The sequence below is a fragment of the Choloepus didactylus genome, chromosome Y (genome assembly GCF_015220235.1).
Source record: "Choloepus didactylus isolate mChoDid1 chromosome Y, mChoDid1.pri, whole genome shotgun sequence".
Classification (NCBI taxonomy): Eukaryota; Metazoa; Chordata; class Mammalia; order Pilosa; family Megalonychidae; genus Choloepus; species Choloepus didactylus.
In genome coordinates, this window is record NC_051335.1 from 30,627,292 (window position 1) to 30,645,716 (window position 18,425).

The 18,425-nt window shown below is 35.8% G+C and overlaps 1 protein-coding gene across 1 annotated transcript in view; it reads right to left on the reverse strand.

Annotated features, from left to right (window-relative positions):
- Window positions 1-5,286: 5,286 nt before the first annotated feature.
- Window positions 5,287-18,425, reverse strand: part of ATRX (ATRX chromatin remodeler) — a 187,686-nt gene continuing 174,547 nt past the window's right edge. Inside the window, 3 exon segments of the mRNA XM_037822745.1 lie at window positions 5,287-5,429; window positions 12,208-12,314; window positions 14,942-15,095. Coding sequence (XP_037678673.1) covers window positions 5,287-5,429; window positions 12,208-12,314; window positions 14,942-15,095 — 404 coding nt within the window.

Genomic DNA, 18,425 nt, shown 5'->3' on the forward strand with positions numbered 1-18,425 from the left:
CCAAATATATTTATAAATACATTCAGATTCCCAAAGCAAATTGTTGGTGTGAATCAGATAGTGACAATTATAGAACCTGTCACTTTTCAAGAAAGAAAAGGCAGGTCTACCAAAGAGACTTTGGTGGTAGGCAAAAACCAGAGTCTTCTTTGATAAAAATGTTTTCTATTCAAACATTTAAATAACTAAATACAATAGTTAGCATTTAACCTTTAAAAACTGGTTAACTATTACAATCATTACACACACCACATGCCACTATGAAGTAGAGGACTGTGATTCTAGATTTTATATGACTGTAGTGACCTTTCAGAGATGGCAGCTTTCCAACTAGAGCCTGAATTGGAACTCAAGTTTCATTCCACACAATCTAAGAGTTTCCATTATCTATTTCATAAACACTGTTATGTTCTCTAACTTAACTACAGCTGTGCTACAAAAAGGAAGAAGAAAAAAATACAAATTGTAAAATAGGGAGAAAATAGAAGAGATACAAAAGCAGCCACTTAGCAGTTCAAATCATATCTGAAAGAAAAGAAGGCATTAAAAGATAAAAAGTAAAATGATAAAAAAGATATAAATAAGATCATCCAGTATTTCTTATTTTGACCCAATTTCCTCCACAATTTCTATCCCAAAATAATAAACCTGGTGTGAAAAACTTGATCAAGTTAACATTAGTAATTGAAGAGACAAAAGCGAGGCATTCACCTACTTAATTCCCCCTAAAAGTATCAAAGCTTCAATTTTCTGCTGCTCCTACTCCTGAAAGTATTAAAAGAGTTATATATGTATCCGCTAACCTAACCAATTAAGTAACACACTTTAGGATATTAATAGTCAGGTACTGACTCAAGTACCTATATTAGTTTGGGACCACTGATCATTCCAAAGTGTTAGATATGTACTTCTGAACGCCCCACTAAATGAAAATGGAACGAAGTGAAAGATTTCTCTCCATCAGAGACAATTTTATGTTTGAAATGCAGATTCCAACACATAATGTATTTCCCCTGCTACAAACAACTGATTTGATAAAAGAAGACCTGTGTCAGCCTTTTGAATTTCAGAAGGAAGTTTAATGGCAGGATTTAGCGTAAATGAATTTTATATGTATAAAGGTGACAACTTTGTAAACTGAGAGGCTTTATGTATAGTGGGTGAAGTTCTCAGTACAGTACCTGGTTCACCAATGACCTTTGTGTTGCTAAAAATTCAATGGTCAATTCTCAGACCTGATCTTCCTTGACCCATTAGTAACATAAAACAGAATTTTATCACTCTCCTCAATAAAACATTTTATTTTCTCTTGGTCAGCTAAATGGGAGAACTCTGCTGGTGTTATTTACCATTTTCTCTTATTTCTAACACCTCTGCTAAAGTTGCTAAGGAAGATGCTTACCTTAAAAAACAGAACAAACTGTATTTCAATACACGGAGAAGGTTTCATGATATCTTGACCAAGTTTTTTTTTTAAATGCAATTTTATTGCGATATATTCATATATCATAAAATGATCCAAAGTATACAAGCAATTGTTCACAGTATCATATAGTTGTGCATTCATCACCACCATCAATGTTCTGAACATTTTCCTTACCCCAAGAAATAAAAATAAAAACAAGAATAAAAATGAAAGTAAAAAAGAACATGCAAAACATCTGGTACTCCTTTTCCTTCTTATTATTCATTTATTTTTTGTCCCCCATTTTTCTGCTCATTTGTCCATACACTGGATAAAGGGAGTGTGAGCCACAAGGTACTCATAATCACAGTCACACAGTATAAGATATATAGTTATATGATCATCTTCAGGAATGAAGGATACTGGATTACAGTTCGACAGTTTCAGGTATTTCCTTCTCGTTATTCTAATACACTAAAATCTAAAAAGGGATATCTATATAATGCATAAGAATAACCTCCAGAATGACTTCTTTTTTTAATTCAATTTTATTGAGATATATTCACATATCATGCAGTCATACAAAGTATACAGCCAATTTTTCACAGAACCATTATGTAGTTGTGCGTTCATCACCACAGAATGGCTTCTTGACTCAATCTGAAATCTCTCAGGTACTGAAACTTTTATTTCTCTTCCCCCTTTTAGTCAAGGTGGCTTTCTCAATCCCACGATGCTGGGTTCAGGTTAATCCTGGGGAGTCATGTCCACGTTGCCAGAGATTTACACCCTTGGGAGTCATGTTCCACATAGAGGGGAGGGCAGTGAGTTTATCTGCAGAGTTGGCTTAGAAAGAGAGGCCACATCTAAGCAAGAAAAGAGGTTCTCTGGGGGTGACTCTTAAGAACAATTATAAGTAGGCTTAGCCTCTCCTTTGCAGTAACAAGCTTCATAAGGGCAAGCCCCAAGACCGAGGGCTTGGTCTACTACAATGTAGTCCCCAGTGCTTGTAAGAATATCAGGAATTCCCCAGATGGGGTAGTTTAATATTTGCAATTTTTCCCTGGCCCCTCAAGGGGGCTTTGCAAATACTTTTTATTCTCTGCCCAAATTACTCTGGGATATATCAGGGTTTCATGCTAACCTGTACAAACCAACCAGATCTCACCCCCATTCAAGGTTCCATGTAATTATGGTGTTTGAGTAAACTAACCATACAAGTTACATTACAGAGCATACTACAGAAAATACAAATTTTCCACCAAGTAAAAATCACTTCCTGTGTTCTCACATGGAAATCGCAGTTTTAAAACATAGTCAATATCTGGTTTACCTTAGACCTAACCAAGTCCATCTTGTTCATGTCTCTAATTAAAGTCCAATCTCTTTTTCAGCTTCTTTAACATTTATTGTACAGGGTAATGCTGATATTCATAGCTGCGGAACTCAGGCTCTGAGTCTCGGTTGACACACAGATACCCAAAGTTCCAGAGACAACCAGGTTATACACAAACAGATCATAATGTCAGAATTTAGAAATAACCATTACACCTCATGAACAGATGTGACTTCTGTAAGAGCTTACAATCTAGGAACCTTTACCACAAGCCTTCCCCTGATAACCTATGCTCTCAGATACAATTCTCAGAGTTTGCACATCATAGTTACCCCATATTAGTGAGGCGTTTTAATGCTTGTCTTTTTGATTCTGGCTTATTTCAGTCAACATACTGTTCTCAAGGTCCCTTCACCTAGTGGCATACCTCACAGCTTCATTTCTTCTTGCTGCCACTCAATATTCCATTTTATGTATTTACACCACAGTTCACTATTCGTTTATCGGTCAGTGTACCCTTAGGTCACCTCCATCCACTGTGAATTGTCAATAATGGCACCATAAACACCAGTGTACAATGTCCATTCATGTCCCTGCTCTCAGTTCTTCCAAGTATATACCGAATAATGGGGTTACAGAGCCATATGGCAACCCCAAAGTTAGCTTCCTTTAGAACCACACTGCCCTCCAAATGAGCTGCACCATTCTGCTTCCCTACCAATAGTGAATAGGTACATCCCTTGATCCACATTTTCTCCAGCACCTGTATCCCTCTGTTTATTTTTTAAACAGTTTTATTCACACACCATTCAATCTGTTCTTCATTCCCTACCACAACCTGTATGAGGACATTTCCACTTCTTCCACAAAGAAAGAGGAAAAGGAGAAACAAAATGAAGACTAGAAATATAAAAGATCAAAGAAAAATAAAAATGAAATACAAGGAAAAGGTCACACACCACCACCACCACCAAGAATCCCATACTACTCCCTTATATTCCCTTCTTATAGGCATTTAGCTTTGGTATACTGCATTTGTTACAATTAGTGGAAGCATCTTACAATGTTACCATTAACTATGGACTCTAGTTTGGATTGACTGTATTTTTTCCCCTACACCATCCAATTTTCAACACCTTGCAATGTTGACACTCATTTGTTCTCCCTCTTTTAAAAACATTTTATATGTGTAAATATCATCACCATTCTTAACCACTCTAGGTTTTGCTAAGTTAAACAATCCTAGTTTTTATCTTCTATCTTTCCTTCTGGTGTCATACATGTGCCTAGCCTTCCTCTTTCAGCCATACTCTCACTCATCTTTGTTCACAGTACTTACAATATCATGCTATCTTCACACAGTATTATGGTATTCATTTCTGGATCTATATAATCAATCCTGTTGAATCTTATATACTACTTCAACATCAAATGCCTAATTTCTAATCTCTTTCTCTCTCCTAATCCGTGTTCTCAATTTTAGCTCTCAAATTTTGCTCATCAATGTTAGTTCATATTAGTGTGTCCATAGAATATCTGTCCTTTTGTTTCTGACTAATTTCACTCAACATGTCTATGGTCTACCATTTTGTCTTTTGGATTTTATATGTCATAACTTATTTTATTTTTATTCCTCTTCCCCCTCTCTTTTACTGTTAGTCTTCATTTGTACTCTCTTCTTTAAACCTCTCTCTCCTGTCTTTTCCTATCGGCCTGTAGTGCTCCCTTTAGTATTTCTTGTAGAGCAGGTCTCTTGTCCACAAACCTTCTCACTGTCTGTCTGAAAATATTTTAAACTCTCCCTCATTTTTGAAGGACAGTTGTGCCAGATACAGAATTCTTGGTTGGCAGTTTTTCTCTTTCAGTATCTTAAATATATCATGTCACTGCCTTCTGTCCTCCATGGTTTCTACTGAGAAATCTGCACATACTCTTCTTGAGCTTCCTTTGTATGTGATGGATCACTTCTCCTGCTGCTTTCAGAACTCTCTCTTCATCTTTCACATTTGATAATCTATTATGTTTTTTTGGAGTAGGTCTATTTGGATGTATTCTGTTTGGGGTATGCTGAGCTTCTTCGATCTGTAATTTTATGTGTTTTGTAAGAGATGGGAAATTTTCAGTGATTATGTCCTTTATTATTCTTTCTGCCGCTCTTCCCTTCTCTCCTCCTTTTCGGACACTGTCCCATGACATGTATGTCCGTGCACTTCATGTTGTCATTCAATTCCCTGAGATCCTGCTCATATTTTTCCATGGAGAGGATTGTCGGAAGATGGTGAAGTAATCAGTCCCTCTACCAGAATAACTATTAAACAGGTGGGAACCTCTGAATCAACTATTTTGAAACTCCAGAATACAGAACACTCCAACATTCAGGGAAGAGCAGGAAGAAGAGGCTGGTAAATCACGTTAAATGCTCATCAATTATACTCTCCACACAGTGGTTACCATTACCCATCCCCTGGTCCCATGGCTGGCAGCAGTGAGGTCCTCAACCAGGCCCCTGGTGCAACTTGCTGGTGCCAGGGTGGGAGATAAGGACCTAGTTCCCTAAGATCTGGAGGTGTGGGGTCCAGTCACTGATGACTGTTTTGGTGGCCTGGAGCAAAGGCTTAGGTGGTTTATGTTCTGCAGTGGAACATCCAGGAGAAGGAGAGCACATTTTATGACCATAATAAAATGAAGCTAAAAATTAGTAACAGGTGAAGAACTGGAAAACTCACAAATATATGGATGTTAAACAACATGCTCTTAAACAATCAGAGGTCAAAGAAGAAATTGCAACAGAAATCAGTAAATAACTCCAGATGAATGTAAATGAGAACATATCATAACAAAACTTACGGGATGTAGTAAAAGCAATGTTAAGAGGAAAATTTATAAACCTAAGTGACTACATTAAAAAAGATGAGCTAAAATAGAAAAGAACCAACTGCATACCTGGAGGAACTAGAAAAAGAATGGCAAAATAATCCAAAAGCAAGCAGAAGGAAAGAAATAACGAAGATCAGAGCAGAAATACATGACCTTGAGAATTAAAAAGCAATAGAGAATTTAAAAAACTAAAAGTTGGGTCTTTGAAAAGATCAATAAAATTGACAAACCCTTAGCTAAAGTGACAAGAAAAAAAAAAGGAGAAGATGAAAATAAATTCAGAAATGACAGGGGACACTGACCCCACAGAAAATTAAAGGGATCATAAGAGGATACTATATGCCAAAAAATTAGACAAATTCCTAGAAACACATGAACACCCTACACTGATTTGAGAAGAAAGCAGAAGACCTCAACAGACCAATTACAACTAAAGGAACTGAAATAGTCATCAAAATCTCCCATCAAAAAAAAAGCCCAGGACCAAATGGCTTCACAGGTGAATTCCACCAATCATTCCAAGAAGAATTAATACCAATCCTGCTCGAATGCTTCCAAAAACTTGAAGGGGGGGGGAACAATACATAACTCATTCTATGAAGCCAAATTCACCCTAATACCAAAGCCAGATGAAGATACCACAAGAAAAGAAACATATAGACCAATTAGTCTAATGAATATAGATTCAAAAATCCTCGACAAAATACTAGCAAATAGAATCCAAAAGCAGATTAAAGAATTATATATTATGATTAAGGTATGATCTTGGGTTTTCCCCCAGGTATGCAAGTGTGGCTGAACACAAGAAAATCAATTAACCTAATATACCACATTAAAAATCGAATGGGAAAAACCACATGATCATCTCAATTGAAGCAAAAAAGGGATTCAACCACAACCAGCATCCATGCTTGATAAAAACACTTTAAAAATAGGAACAGAAGAAAACTTCCTCAATATGATAAAGGGCGTGTAAGAAAAACCCACAGCTAACAGAGGACTCAATGGTGAAAGACTTAAAGCTTGCCCTCTAAGATCTGGAATGAGACAAGGATGCCCAATGTCACCAATATCATTCAACACTGTACCATAAGTTCTAGCTAGAGCAATAAGGCAAGAAAAAGAAATAACAGGCATTCAAATTGGAAAGGAAGAAGTAGAACTTTCACTATTTGCAAATAGCATGATCCTATATGTAGAAATTTCCAAAAAAATCTAGAAAAAAGCTACTAGAGCTAATAAATGAGTTCAGCAAAGTAGAGGTATACAAGATAATCACGCAACAATCAGTAGTGTTTCTATACACTAGTAATGAGCAATCTGAGGAGGAAATCCAGAAAAACATCCCACTTACAATTGCATCTTTAAGAATGAAAAATCTGGGAATAAATTTAATCAAGGATGTAAATGTTCTGTATTCAGAAAACTACAAAACATTGCTTAAAAAAAAGAATACCTAAATAAATGGAAAGACATTCCATATTCCTGGATTGGAAGACTAAATATCATTAAGATGTCAATTATACCCAAATTGGTTTACAAATTCACAATTCCAATTAAAATTCCAACAGCCTAATTTGCATAAATGGAAAATTCAACTACCAAATTTATTGGGAAGGTAAGGGGCCCCGAATAGCTAAAAACATCTTGAAAAGAAGAACAAAGCTGGAGAACTCACACTTCCTGATGTTAAAGCATATTACAAAGCTACAGTGGTCAAAACAGCATGGTACCATCATAAAGATAGGGATATTGATCAATGGAACTAAATTGAGAGTTCAGAAATAGACCTGCACATTTATAGCCAATTAATCTTTGACAAGGCTGCCAAGTCCACTGAAGTGGGATAGAACAGTCTCTTCAACAAATGGTGCTGGGAGAACTGGATATCCAAATTCAAAGGAATGAAAGAAGACCTCACAATTTACACAAAAACTAACTCAAAATGGATCAAAGACATAAATATAGGAGCCAGGATCATCAAACTCAAGAATAAAATGTAGGGAAGCATCTTCAAGACTTTGTGGTAGGAGGTGGTTCCCTTGACCTTACCCAGAAAGCATACGCAATGAAAGAAAAAAATAGACAAATGGAACTTCCTCAAAACGGAATGCTTTTTTGCTTCAAAGGAATTTGTCTAAAAGGTGAAAGGACAGCCTACTCAGTGGGAAAAAAAAATTTGGAAACCACATATCTGATAATAGCTTAATATCTAGAACATGTGAAGAAATCCTACAACTCAACAATAAAAAAGACAAATCATCCAAATAAAAAATGGGCAAAAGATATTAATAGACATTTTTCCAAACAGTAAATACGAATGGCTATAAAGCATGTGAAAAGGTTTTCAACATCACCAACTATAGGGAAATGCAAATCAAAACCACAGTGAGATATCATTTCACAACTACTAAAATGGCCACTGTCCAAAAAACTACAAGTGTTGGAAAGGATGTGGAAAAATAGGAAAACTTATTCAATGCTGGTGGGATGTAAAATGGTACAGCCACTGTGGAAGACAGTGTGGTGGTTCCTCAGGAAGATAAGCAGAGAACTGCCAAATGATCTGGCAATCCCACTGCTAGGTATATATTCAGAGGAACTTAAACCAGGGACATGGCCAGACATTTGTATACCCAATGTCCATAGCGGAATTATTCACAACCGCCAAAAGATGGAAGCAGCCCAAGTATCCACGAGTTGTTGAATGGATAAACACAATGTGGTATACACATGCAATGGAATATTATGCAGCTGTAAAAAGGAATGAACCTCTGAACATGCAACAACATGGATGAACCTTGAAGACCTTATGCAGAGTATAATAGCCAGACACAAAAGGACAAATATTATATTATCTCACCAATGAACTAAGTACAACAAGCAAACTAAGAGTTAGAATCTAGAATATAGGTTACCAGGGGATAGAATGGGAGTAGAGAATGGGAAGCAGAGATGCTTAATTTGTGCAGAATTTCTATTTAGGTTGAATGTATATGTTTGGAAATGGATAGTGGTAAAGGTAGCACATTACTGTAAGTGTAATTAACAGCTCTGAATTATGTTTGTGAATATCACTGAAAGAGGAAGTTTTGGGTTGAGTATGTTACTGGACAGAAACTTAGAAGATAAAACATGGGGCTGTATAACACAGTGAACCTTGTTGTGGACTATGAACTGTGGTTTATAGTACAAATATGAGAATGTTTTTACACGAACTAGAACAAATATACAACACTATTACAAGATATTAATATTAGGGTGGTATGCTGGTTTGAATCTGTTATGTACCCCATAAAAGACTATGTTCTTTTAATCCAATCTTGAGGGTGCAGATTTATTATGGGTGGGATCTTTTGATTAGGTTGTTTCCATGGAGATGTGAACCACCTAACGGTGGGTAGGACCTTTTAAATAGATTATTTCCATGGTGATGTGACCCCACTCATTCAAAGTGGGTCTTAATTAGTTTACTGGAGTCCTTAAAAGAGCTCAGGGAGAAAGAGAGAGCTCAGAGCTGACACATACCCAGATGCTTGGAGATGCAGACAGAAAGATGTTTGGAGATGTTAAGCTAAGAGTTGAGACCCAGAGTTTGCCCCAGAGAAGCCAAGTGAGAATCCACAGATGCTTAAAGAGAAAGTCACTGGAATCAGAAGCTGAAGGCAATGCAACCCAGGAGCAAAGGACCAGGAGACGCTAGCTATGTGCCTTCCCAGCTGTCAGAGGAGTTCTGGATGCCATCAGCCTTTCTTCAGTGAAGGTATCCTCTTGTTGATGCCTTAGTTTGGACACTTTTATGGCCTTAGAACTATAAATTTGTAACATAAGATATCCCTTTTATAAAAGCCAATCCAACAGAATATATGCTATGTGAAATTAGAACCCCCTACTTACATCGACCTGGCAACGTGGGACACGACTCCCAGGAATGAACCTGACCCAGTCATCGAAGGACTGAGAGTGCCTTCTTGACCAAAAGGGGGGAAAAAAGGTAACTAAATACGGTTTCAGTGGTTAAGAGATTTCAAATAGAGTCAAGAAGCTATCCTGGAGGTTAATATTATGCAAGCTTCAGCCAGATATTCCAAATGGCCACAGTATGCCAAGCCCAAATCAACAGTAGTCCAGAAAATCCTAAAGAATACCCAAGTCCCTATCAGAGACTCTAAACTTAAATCCTCTGGCATGTTCCTATGCCAGATAAGTTCCAAAACCCAGAGGCAACAGCCTCTTTAAGAATATCAACCAGATGCAGCCCCCTTCCTCATAATGTTGAAACCCCTTTTCAATATGAACAACTTAGGGTGGTCACTGCCCAGATATCCCTGAAGATTGAAACAGCGATCAAATGAGAGGGAGGAGTAGCAAAACAAGATATGACTTAACAAAGGATTACAAATACAGAATCTTTATATAATTTTTTTTAAGTCTCTAGGGTATTAGAACATCTAGAAGGAAACAACTAAAATGGTGGAACTGTAACCCATAACATTGTTTGAAATTTGTTTTATAACTACTTGTTAAATCGTACTTCAAAAGTTATCACTTTTCTGTATATATGTTATATTTCACAATTTAAAAATGTTGAAAAAAGGCCAATCTGTTTCTGGTATTTTGCATTCCAGCAGCTTTAGCAAGCTGGAACAGGTGGTATATGGAAAAAATACATCTAATATAAACTATGGACTATAGTTAAAAGTAATCTTAATATTCTTTCACCAGTTGTAACAAAGGTCTCACACTAATGCTAAGTGTCAACAATAGGGGGGTGTATGGGAATGCTGTATTTTTTTACATGACTTTTCTGTAAACCTACAACCTCTATAATTAAAAAAAACAATAAACATTTCATTTTCATGAATTGGAAGACTTAATATTGTTAAGATGGCAATACTACCCAATGTGATCTATAGATTCAACACAATCCCTATCAAAATCCCAGCTAACTTCCTTGCAGAATGTTACAAGTTTATTCTAAAATTCATATCGAATTTCAAGGGACCCAAATAGCCAGAAATATCTTGAAAAAGAAAAAAAGTAAGTGAACCCATAATTTTCTATTTCAAATCTTACTACAAATCTACAGTACAGTAATCAAGACAGTATAGTACTGGCATAAAAATAACCAACAGATTAGAACAGAGTCCAGAAATGAACTCATATATTCATGGTGAATTAATTTTTGACCTTAGTACCAAGAACATTCAATGGAAAACGAATCGTTGTTTCAACAAAGGGTGCTGGGACAACTGCAGAGCCACATGCAAAAATGTTGGACCCTTTCACAAAAAATAATAAAATGGATCATAGGCCTAAACATAAGAGCTAAAACTATAAAACTCTTAAGAAGAAAACAGGGGTAAATCTTCATGACCTCAGATTTGCCAGAGATTTCTTAGGTATGACATCAAAAGATTAAGCAACAAAAGAAAAAATAAATTGCACTTCATCAAAATTTAAAACCTGTGTATAAAATGATACCATTAAGAAAGCAAATAACCCACAGATGGGAGAAAATATTTGCAAATCATATAACTGGTGAGGGAGTAGTATCCAGAAGATATAAAGGCCTCTTACAACTCAACAAAAAAAAGACAAATAACCCTATTAAAGAAGACAGCCAAATAAGCACATGAAAAGATGCTCTACGTTTAAGTCAGAGAAACACAAATAAAAACCAGAACAAGATACTATTTCACAACAACTAGGATGGCTATAATAAAAAAAAGGAAAATAAGCTTGGTGAGAATGAGGAGAAACTGGAACCCACATATATTATTGGTGGGAATGTAAAATGGTTCAGTCACTGTGAAAAACAGTTTGGCAGTTCCTCAATAAATTAAACATAGATTTACCATATAACCCAGATATTCCACTCCAGATATATACCACTTAGAAGAACTGAACAAATGTTCATTGCAGAGCTATTCACAGTAGCCAAATGGTAGAAACAAGCCAGATGTACATCAACTGTTGAATGGATTAACAAAATGTGGTATATCCATAACCTTAGAATATTAATTGGCCAATAAATGAAGAAAGTATTGATACATGCTATAACTTTAATGAACCTTGAAAACATTTGACTAACTAAAAGAAGCCAATCACAAAGGGTCATGTATTGTATGATTCCATTTATATTAACATCCAGAACTTGCAAATCTATAGAGACAGAACGTAGATTGGTGGTTGCCTAGGCCTGAAGGTGATGGGCAGACTGGGAGAGGGTGATAGCTAAAAGGTATGGGGTTTCTTTTTGTGGAGATGAAAATGTTCTAATATTGATTGTGGTGATTTTTGCACATATCCATAAATATACTAAAAAACATTTGAAGCACTTTAAATGGATCAATTGTATGACATGAATTGTAGCTCAATAAAGCTGTATGAAATATTTTAAAATTAAGTCTAGCCTACAATTGCAGTAACAAAGTATATATGTGGATAAGGACAAGAGGAAACTGCAGAAAAAATGACTATATTAGGGTGTTAGAATTTAGGGTAGTTTTGTTTTCTTTTTTGTTAAAATTTATACAGTATGTTTAAATGATTTAAAAATTACAATCCAGAAATGTTTGTAACTCACCTTTATAAATAAGAGGTTTATCTTTATCTTCTGTCTTCTCCCTACTAGCTAATTCAAGAAAATCTTCAATCAAGTCCAGAGATATAAGAGACTGGCTGAAAACAAGCCTTAAAAAAAAACAGATTAGGGTTCATGAATTGGAACCATTTACTATGGATTACATAGTAAAGTTATCACTTCATCCTAAATTGATCTACACATTTAATGCAATTCTAATCAAAACTCCAACAAGATTTTTTGTAGAAGTTAACAAGCTGATTCTAAAATTCATATGGGAATCCATGTGGAATAGCAAACCAATTTTGAAAAAGGAAAACAAAGTTGGAGGACTAACACTACGTATTTCAACACTTATAAAGCTATAGTAGTATAGACAGTGTGGTATTGGTGAAGTAACACACACATCGATTAATGGAAAAGAACAGATTCCAGACACAGACCTGAACGATATGGTTAACTGATTTTTTGACAAAGGTGCAAAAGCAATTCAACGGAGAGAGAACAATCTTTTCAACAAACAGTCTTGATAAAATTTGGCATCCATATCCCAATAAGTTTGATATAAACCTCACAGTTTATACAAAAACTAATTCAAAATGGACTGTAGATCTAAATGTAAAACATAAAACAACAGAAGTTTTGGAAAACCTCAGAGAAAATCTGTGTAATTTGGGGTTAGGCAAACAATTCTTAGATGTGACACCAAAGAAGCATGCTCTAGGAAAGAAAATATTTAATAAACTGGACTGCAAAATTTAAAACTTTTGCTCCACAGAAGACACTGTTTAGAGGATATAAAAAATAAAATCTTCCTACTACAAAAAAGTATTCCAGTTTTTAAAAATTGTACAGCTTCTACAACACATTGTCATTCAATTTCTCTATCCCAGTAGTTTTCTAAGTTTATAGCCATGGTAACTATTTGTTTACACAAAGTGTTATGCAGAAGTTAAAATAAAATAACTAATAAAAGTAAGCAGCTTTAGGCATTAGGGAAGAAGGGAAGAAAAAGGTAACAAACCTTCCCCTCCCTCTCCAGGTCACCAACTTGTTGGTACTCTCTGAGAAACAGTTTGAAAATCACTTCTCTGCTCTATCCCATTGGTTAGAAACAAATGGACCTAAATACACACTGGAAATGAAAAAATTCTAGAAGGAGAATGTGGGAGGGCTCTTTCTCTCCTTTATTATACAAACAAAGAGGTTCAGTAAACAAGGGACCAAACACCTATGGCAAGCAAGCTTTTTTGGCTTTGTTTTGATTCTGAAAGCTGCACTACAGGAAAAGGAGCTGCTTATGACTCCAACAGATCCTTCTCCAAAAGATTCTTCAAAACTTTCTGTTAGGAATCTTCAGTCTCAGTGAAAAGAAAAAAGAAAAAAACCAAGCTACAAAATAGTTACTTGTAAAACCACATATAAATTTTTTTATTGTATGGCTTCCTGAGTTCTGTAGTGTTGAAGTCTACTGTCTCCCAGTTGCCTATACCTAGAATACTGGTAAGAAAATGAATTGACTTCTGGTGTTTAGTTTAAATGACCAAGACCTAAGCCTTGATCCCTCAGTAATCCTTCCCACTATCAAAAACTTCACTGGACCAATACTTACTAGGTTACAAATTACAGAGGATAAAAATTAAGTTTCTCATAGTTTCTGCACCTGGAAAACTTAAAATCTTAGAAATACCAACTATTTAATTGGAATTAATCTAGAATTTGAGGAAACCTGGGAGTTATTTTTGACTACTCTCTCCCTCTTACTGCCCTATAATCTATCAAGTCATATTGTTTCTACTCCAAAACATATCCATTGTCTCCTCTAATACCACCTCATTCCAAGCCAAAATCATTCCTTACCTGAACCACTTATTTCTGTATATGTAAAGTAGCAATATATAACCAAAATAACTTTTAGTGACAATTTAGTAGGTGCGAGGCACAGCAGATTAAAACAAGAATTAAACAGTCTATAACTTCAAACAACTCATTATCCAGTGGACAGACAATATAAACAAAAAAGTACATCAGAGTATGATAAGAATAGAGATATATGAAATGGTATGGAAATATGTAACAGAGGGTTTATCTCTTTCCAGGAGAGTTAGAGAATAAAGTTTGAATACTAATTTGATGAATGAGGTTGGAGTTGAGAAGACAGGGAAGGAAATGGGGGCACAAATGCTAGAAGCAAAAACAAACAGGAACAAAAAATAAAGGAAAATGCCTGCTAAAGAAAGAATAATCAAACAGATGAAATAAAATAAAGACTGAGAGACAGAAAGTCACTAGTGACTGTCAGGGGAGAAATTTCAATAAAGTTCCTGGGAAGAAGCCACACAGCTTGGAATCGAAAATTGTTTGGAAGATGGGGAAATAAAGATACCAATTAGAAACTTGATTCAAGGAAATAAGTTCAAGGTGCAATCACTACAGATGAAAATGGCACCGAAGAAATAACCTGATGCTAAAGTTCACCAAAAAAAAAAAAAAAAAAAGAAAGAAAGAAAGAAAGAAAGAAAATAGAAAAAACAAAAAAAAAAAAAAAGAAATAACCTGAATATGCAGTAAGAAGTAGTAGCTTAAAAGAAAGGTAATTGTCCTATTCTCATGCTAACTAAAGAAATTACATTTTTAGAAAGGCAAAAAATGAGAACAATATGTTCAAATAAATTTTTTTTAAATAGAATGTTACCAAAAAGTTTCATTTATATGTAAAAAAATAGAAAGAACTTACACTTTATCCCCAATTTCTTCTGCCATTCGAAGAATTTCAAAAAGAATTACCATTTTTCCCGAATGCTCTAAAACCTCAGCATCAGCATCTGTAACAAAATCTTTGTACCAGTCTGGGGCTGGGCTGCTTGGATTAGAAGAGGAAGCAGTTTTACCTAAACAAAACAAATGAAATATAAATAAGTCAGTAAATAAGGAAAGAAATTGGAGGATCACAAGTGAGGGACTGAGAGAAAGATCAAGGGTGATAGAAATAGACCAACCCAGGGGGAGAGTGAAAAAAGATGGGGCGGGGGAGGAGATGAAACAGAGAGAAAGGTATACACACAGCCCCCAGGATAAAGAAACAAAGACAGGGTGGTGGGGTGGGGAAGGAGAAATTCCATACTTAGAGAGGTCCCAAGAGAGGGAGAGAGGGAAGGAGGGAAAGAAAGATACACACACACACACACACATGTGCACGCACATGCGCACACACATACACAGAGAGGACAGGCATGGGGGTGGGGCGGAGCGAGAGATCCCAAGTAAGAAAGCAAGAGGCAGAGCCTGAGAGAAGGCAAATGTAAAAGAGCAGAGAGAAATCAAGTGGCTCAGAAAGAGAGCTATCTCCAGAGTGAGGGAGACAGATAGACAGACAGACACACCCAGGCCCTAAGATCTAACCCCCCCACCCCCCAACACACCCCAAGAGACAGGAACCAAGAAACAAAGAGAGGCAAGACAGAGACTGACTCAGAGGTTAAGAGAGGAAAGACCATGGGGAAAGGAAACATTTCACTGTGCTGTTATAATTCTGGAAAACCCAAACCAGGGTTAACTCCAGAATCATGTTAAACCATTTTGTTCTTATTTTTCCCACAAACTTTGGTTATAAAGGGTGTAAAAAGAAAGTAAAACAAAATAACCTATTAAAGGATACAAACAGAAAACAGATTCAAAATAAGGAATATATAGGTATAACCTGATTAAATACCTTCTCCCAATTCCTTTTTTTTTTTAAAAAAAAATAGAGTTCCCATATAACACCCTATTATTAACAATTTGCATTAGTTTGGCAGATTTGTTGCAATTCGTGAAAGGACATTTTTATAATTGTGCTAATAACTATAGTCCATTGTTTACTTTAGGGCTCACTGTGCTGTACAGTCATATGGATTTTTTTAAAATTTTTATTCTAGTAACATATATACAACCTAAAATTTCCCCTATTAAACACATTCAAATATATATCTTAGTGCTGTTAATGATGTTCACAGTGTTGGGCGTTATCATCACCACCATTCATTACTAAAACTTTCCATCATCCCAAGTAGAAATTCTTGAGAATTGCTTTTAAATGAAATGTATCTTAATTTTTAATATATACTTTTTATTGTAAATATTTTAAGTATTCAGAAAAGCATTCAGATTATAAAGAACAGTGCTGCTCTCACACCCATTTCAAATTTTCACACTGTTAAATCTGTTTCTGATGCAGCTGAAGCCTAATGTTTGTCCATACCCAATCACATTCTCTTCTATCCCTCCCTCCTTTCCCAGAAGTATAACCTAGAGGTAATACCCTAAATTCTATATTTATCATTTCTATGCCCATTTTTAAATTTTTACTATGTGTGTATCACTAAACTGTATATTACCTTCACATGTTTTTAGACTAAATGTGAATGTACCACTATTGTATCATTCTGCAAATTACTTTTCCATTCAACATAGCATTTCAACTCAGAAAGACTTACACATGTTGCTTCATAGAGCTCTTGTTCACTAATTTGAACAGCCAGGTAGTATTCCATTGAATGAATATACCATAATTTATTATTTGTGCTGTTCATGGACATTCAGGTTGTTTTAGTTTTTTTTTCTACCATGAAATACACTGCAATGAACAATCTTCTTAAGTTATATTTTTCTAGAATACTGTACTTCATCTAAGTTTTAAAATTTCATGGCACAGTTATGATTGTTTTAAATAACACTTTAAACATACTTATTTTATAGTATTTATCCAATAGTGCTATTATCTGAGATTCTTGAGAGTCTAAACATACTTTGAGAATCCTGGGCAGCCTAGGCTGAAAGGATATAGTCATAGTGGTTCTTTACTTGCTTCTGCCAGGTTCCTCCAGGGATCACCAACCCAGAATTACTTCTGAAGTTAGTATTTCAGCTTGGGATTTTTAAGCTACTTAATGCAAATGCAAACTGTCAACTATGTGACGACAACCTCATGATTATTAATTCAGGGAAACATTTCCCCAACCTGGAGCTCTGGTCAAAACAGAAAGGCTTGAAAATCAGCAGGCCAAGGTGGCAGTGTAGGGAGTTCTGGGATTTCATTTGTCCTCCACAGCAGCTAGTAAATAGCAACTGTTTGGGGGACTTTGGCACACTGTATACCAGCCAGGAAAGAGTGGAAGAATGAGACTGATAAATTGCAGTGAGGAACTGTGAGTAAATCTTTCCATGCTGTGGAGGCGAGGGCCCAACCCCTACTGGCATGACAGGCTGACTCTGGAGTCACTCCCTAGTGGGAAATAGAAGCCCTGTCTCCTAGGATCAGAGAGAGGGGGACGCCACCAGGCATTCATTGCAGCTTTTGACTAGCAAATTTGGAATGCTAGATACCAGCTCCAAGCATAGATAAATTTACAAACACACCCAAGAAAGAAAGAACCCAGCAAGACAAATATTAGTTCTGAACTAACTATAATGAGCAAACTCTGGGAGTTAAATTTGAGAGCATAGGTTAACAGGAGATAGAAAGAGGGCAGAGATTGGGCAATTGATGCTTAAGGAATATAGAATGTTTAATAAGGCTGATTGTAAAGGTTCAGAAATGGATAACACAAATACTGTGTGATGGAAGCCCAATACTAAGTGTAGTGACAAAGCAGAATGGCTGAAAGAGGAAGGCTAGGGTCATGTATATGACCAAAAGGAAAGCTAGAGGATAAAAACTGGGATTGTGTAATTTAGCAAAACCCAAATTGGACACTGACAGTGGTTAATTGTACAAATATAAGAAAGTTCTTACACAAACTAGAACAAATGTACACCCCAGTTACAAGGTGTTAGTAAAGAGTGGTTTATGGGAAAAAATACAATTCATGAAAACTAAAGTCTATATAGTTAACAATAACATTGTTATATTCTTTTATTGAGTGTAACTAAGGCACTATACCAAAGTTAAATATCAAAAATAGAGGCACATAAAGGGTATGGGATTTTTTGGGGGGTTGGGGAGAAATGGAATGTTTTCATATTGATTGTGGTAGTGAACGCATAACTATGTAATTATACCAACAGCTATTGATTGTACACTTAGGATGGATTGTATGCTGTGTAAATACAGCTGTTTAAAAAAAAAATAGCATGACATCTTTAAAAAAAAGCTATTAAAATACTCCTCCCTTTTCCAACCACATATCTGTGTGAGGCTAGATTTTCATCATATACTTCAATCACAAAATATACCACAACAG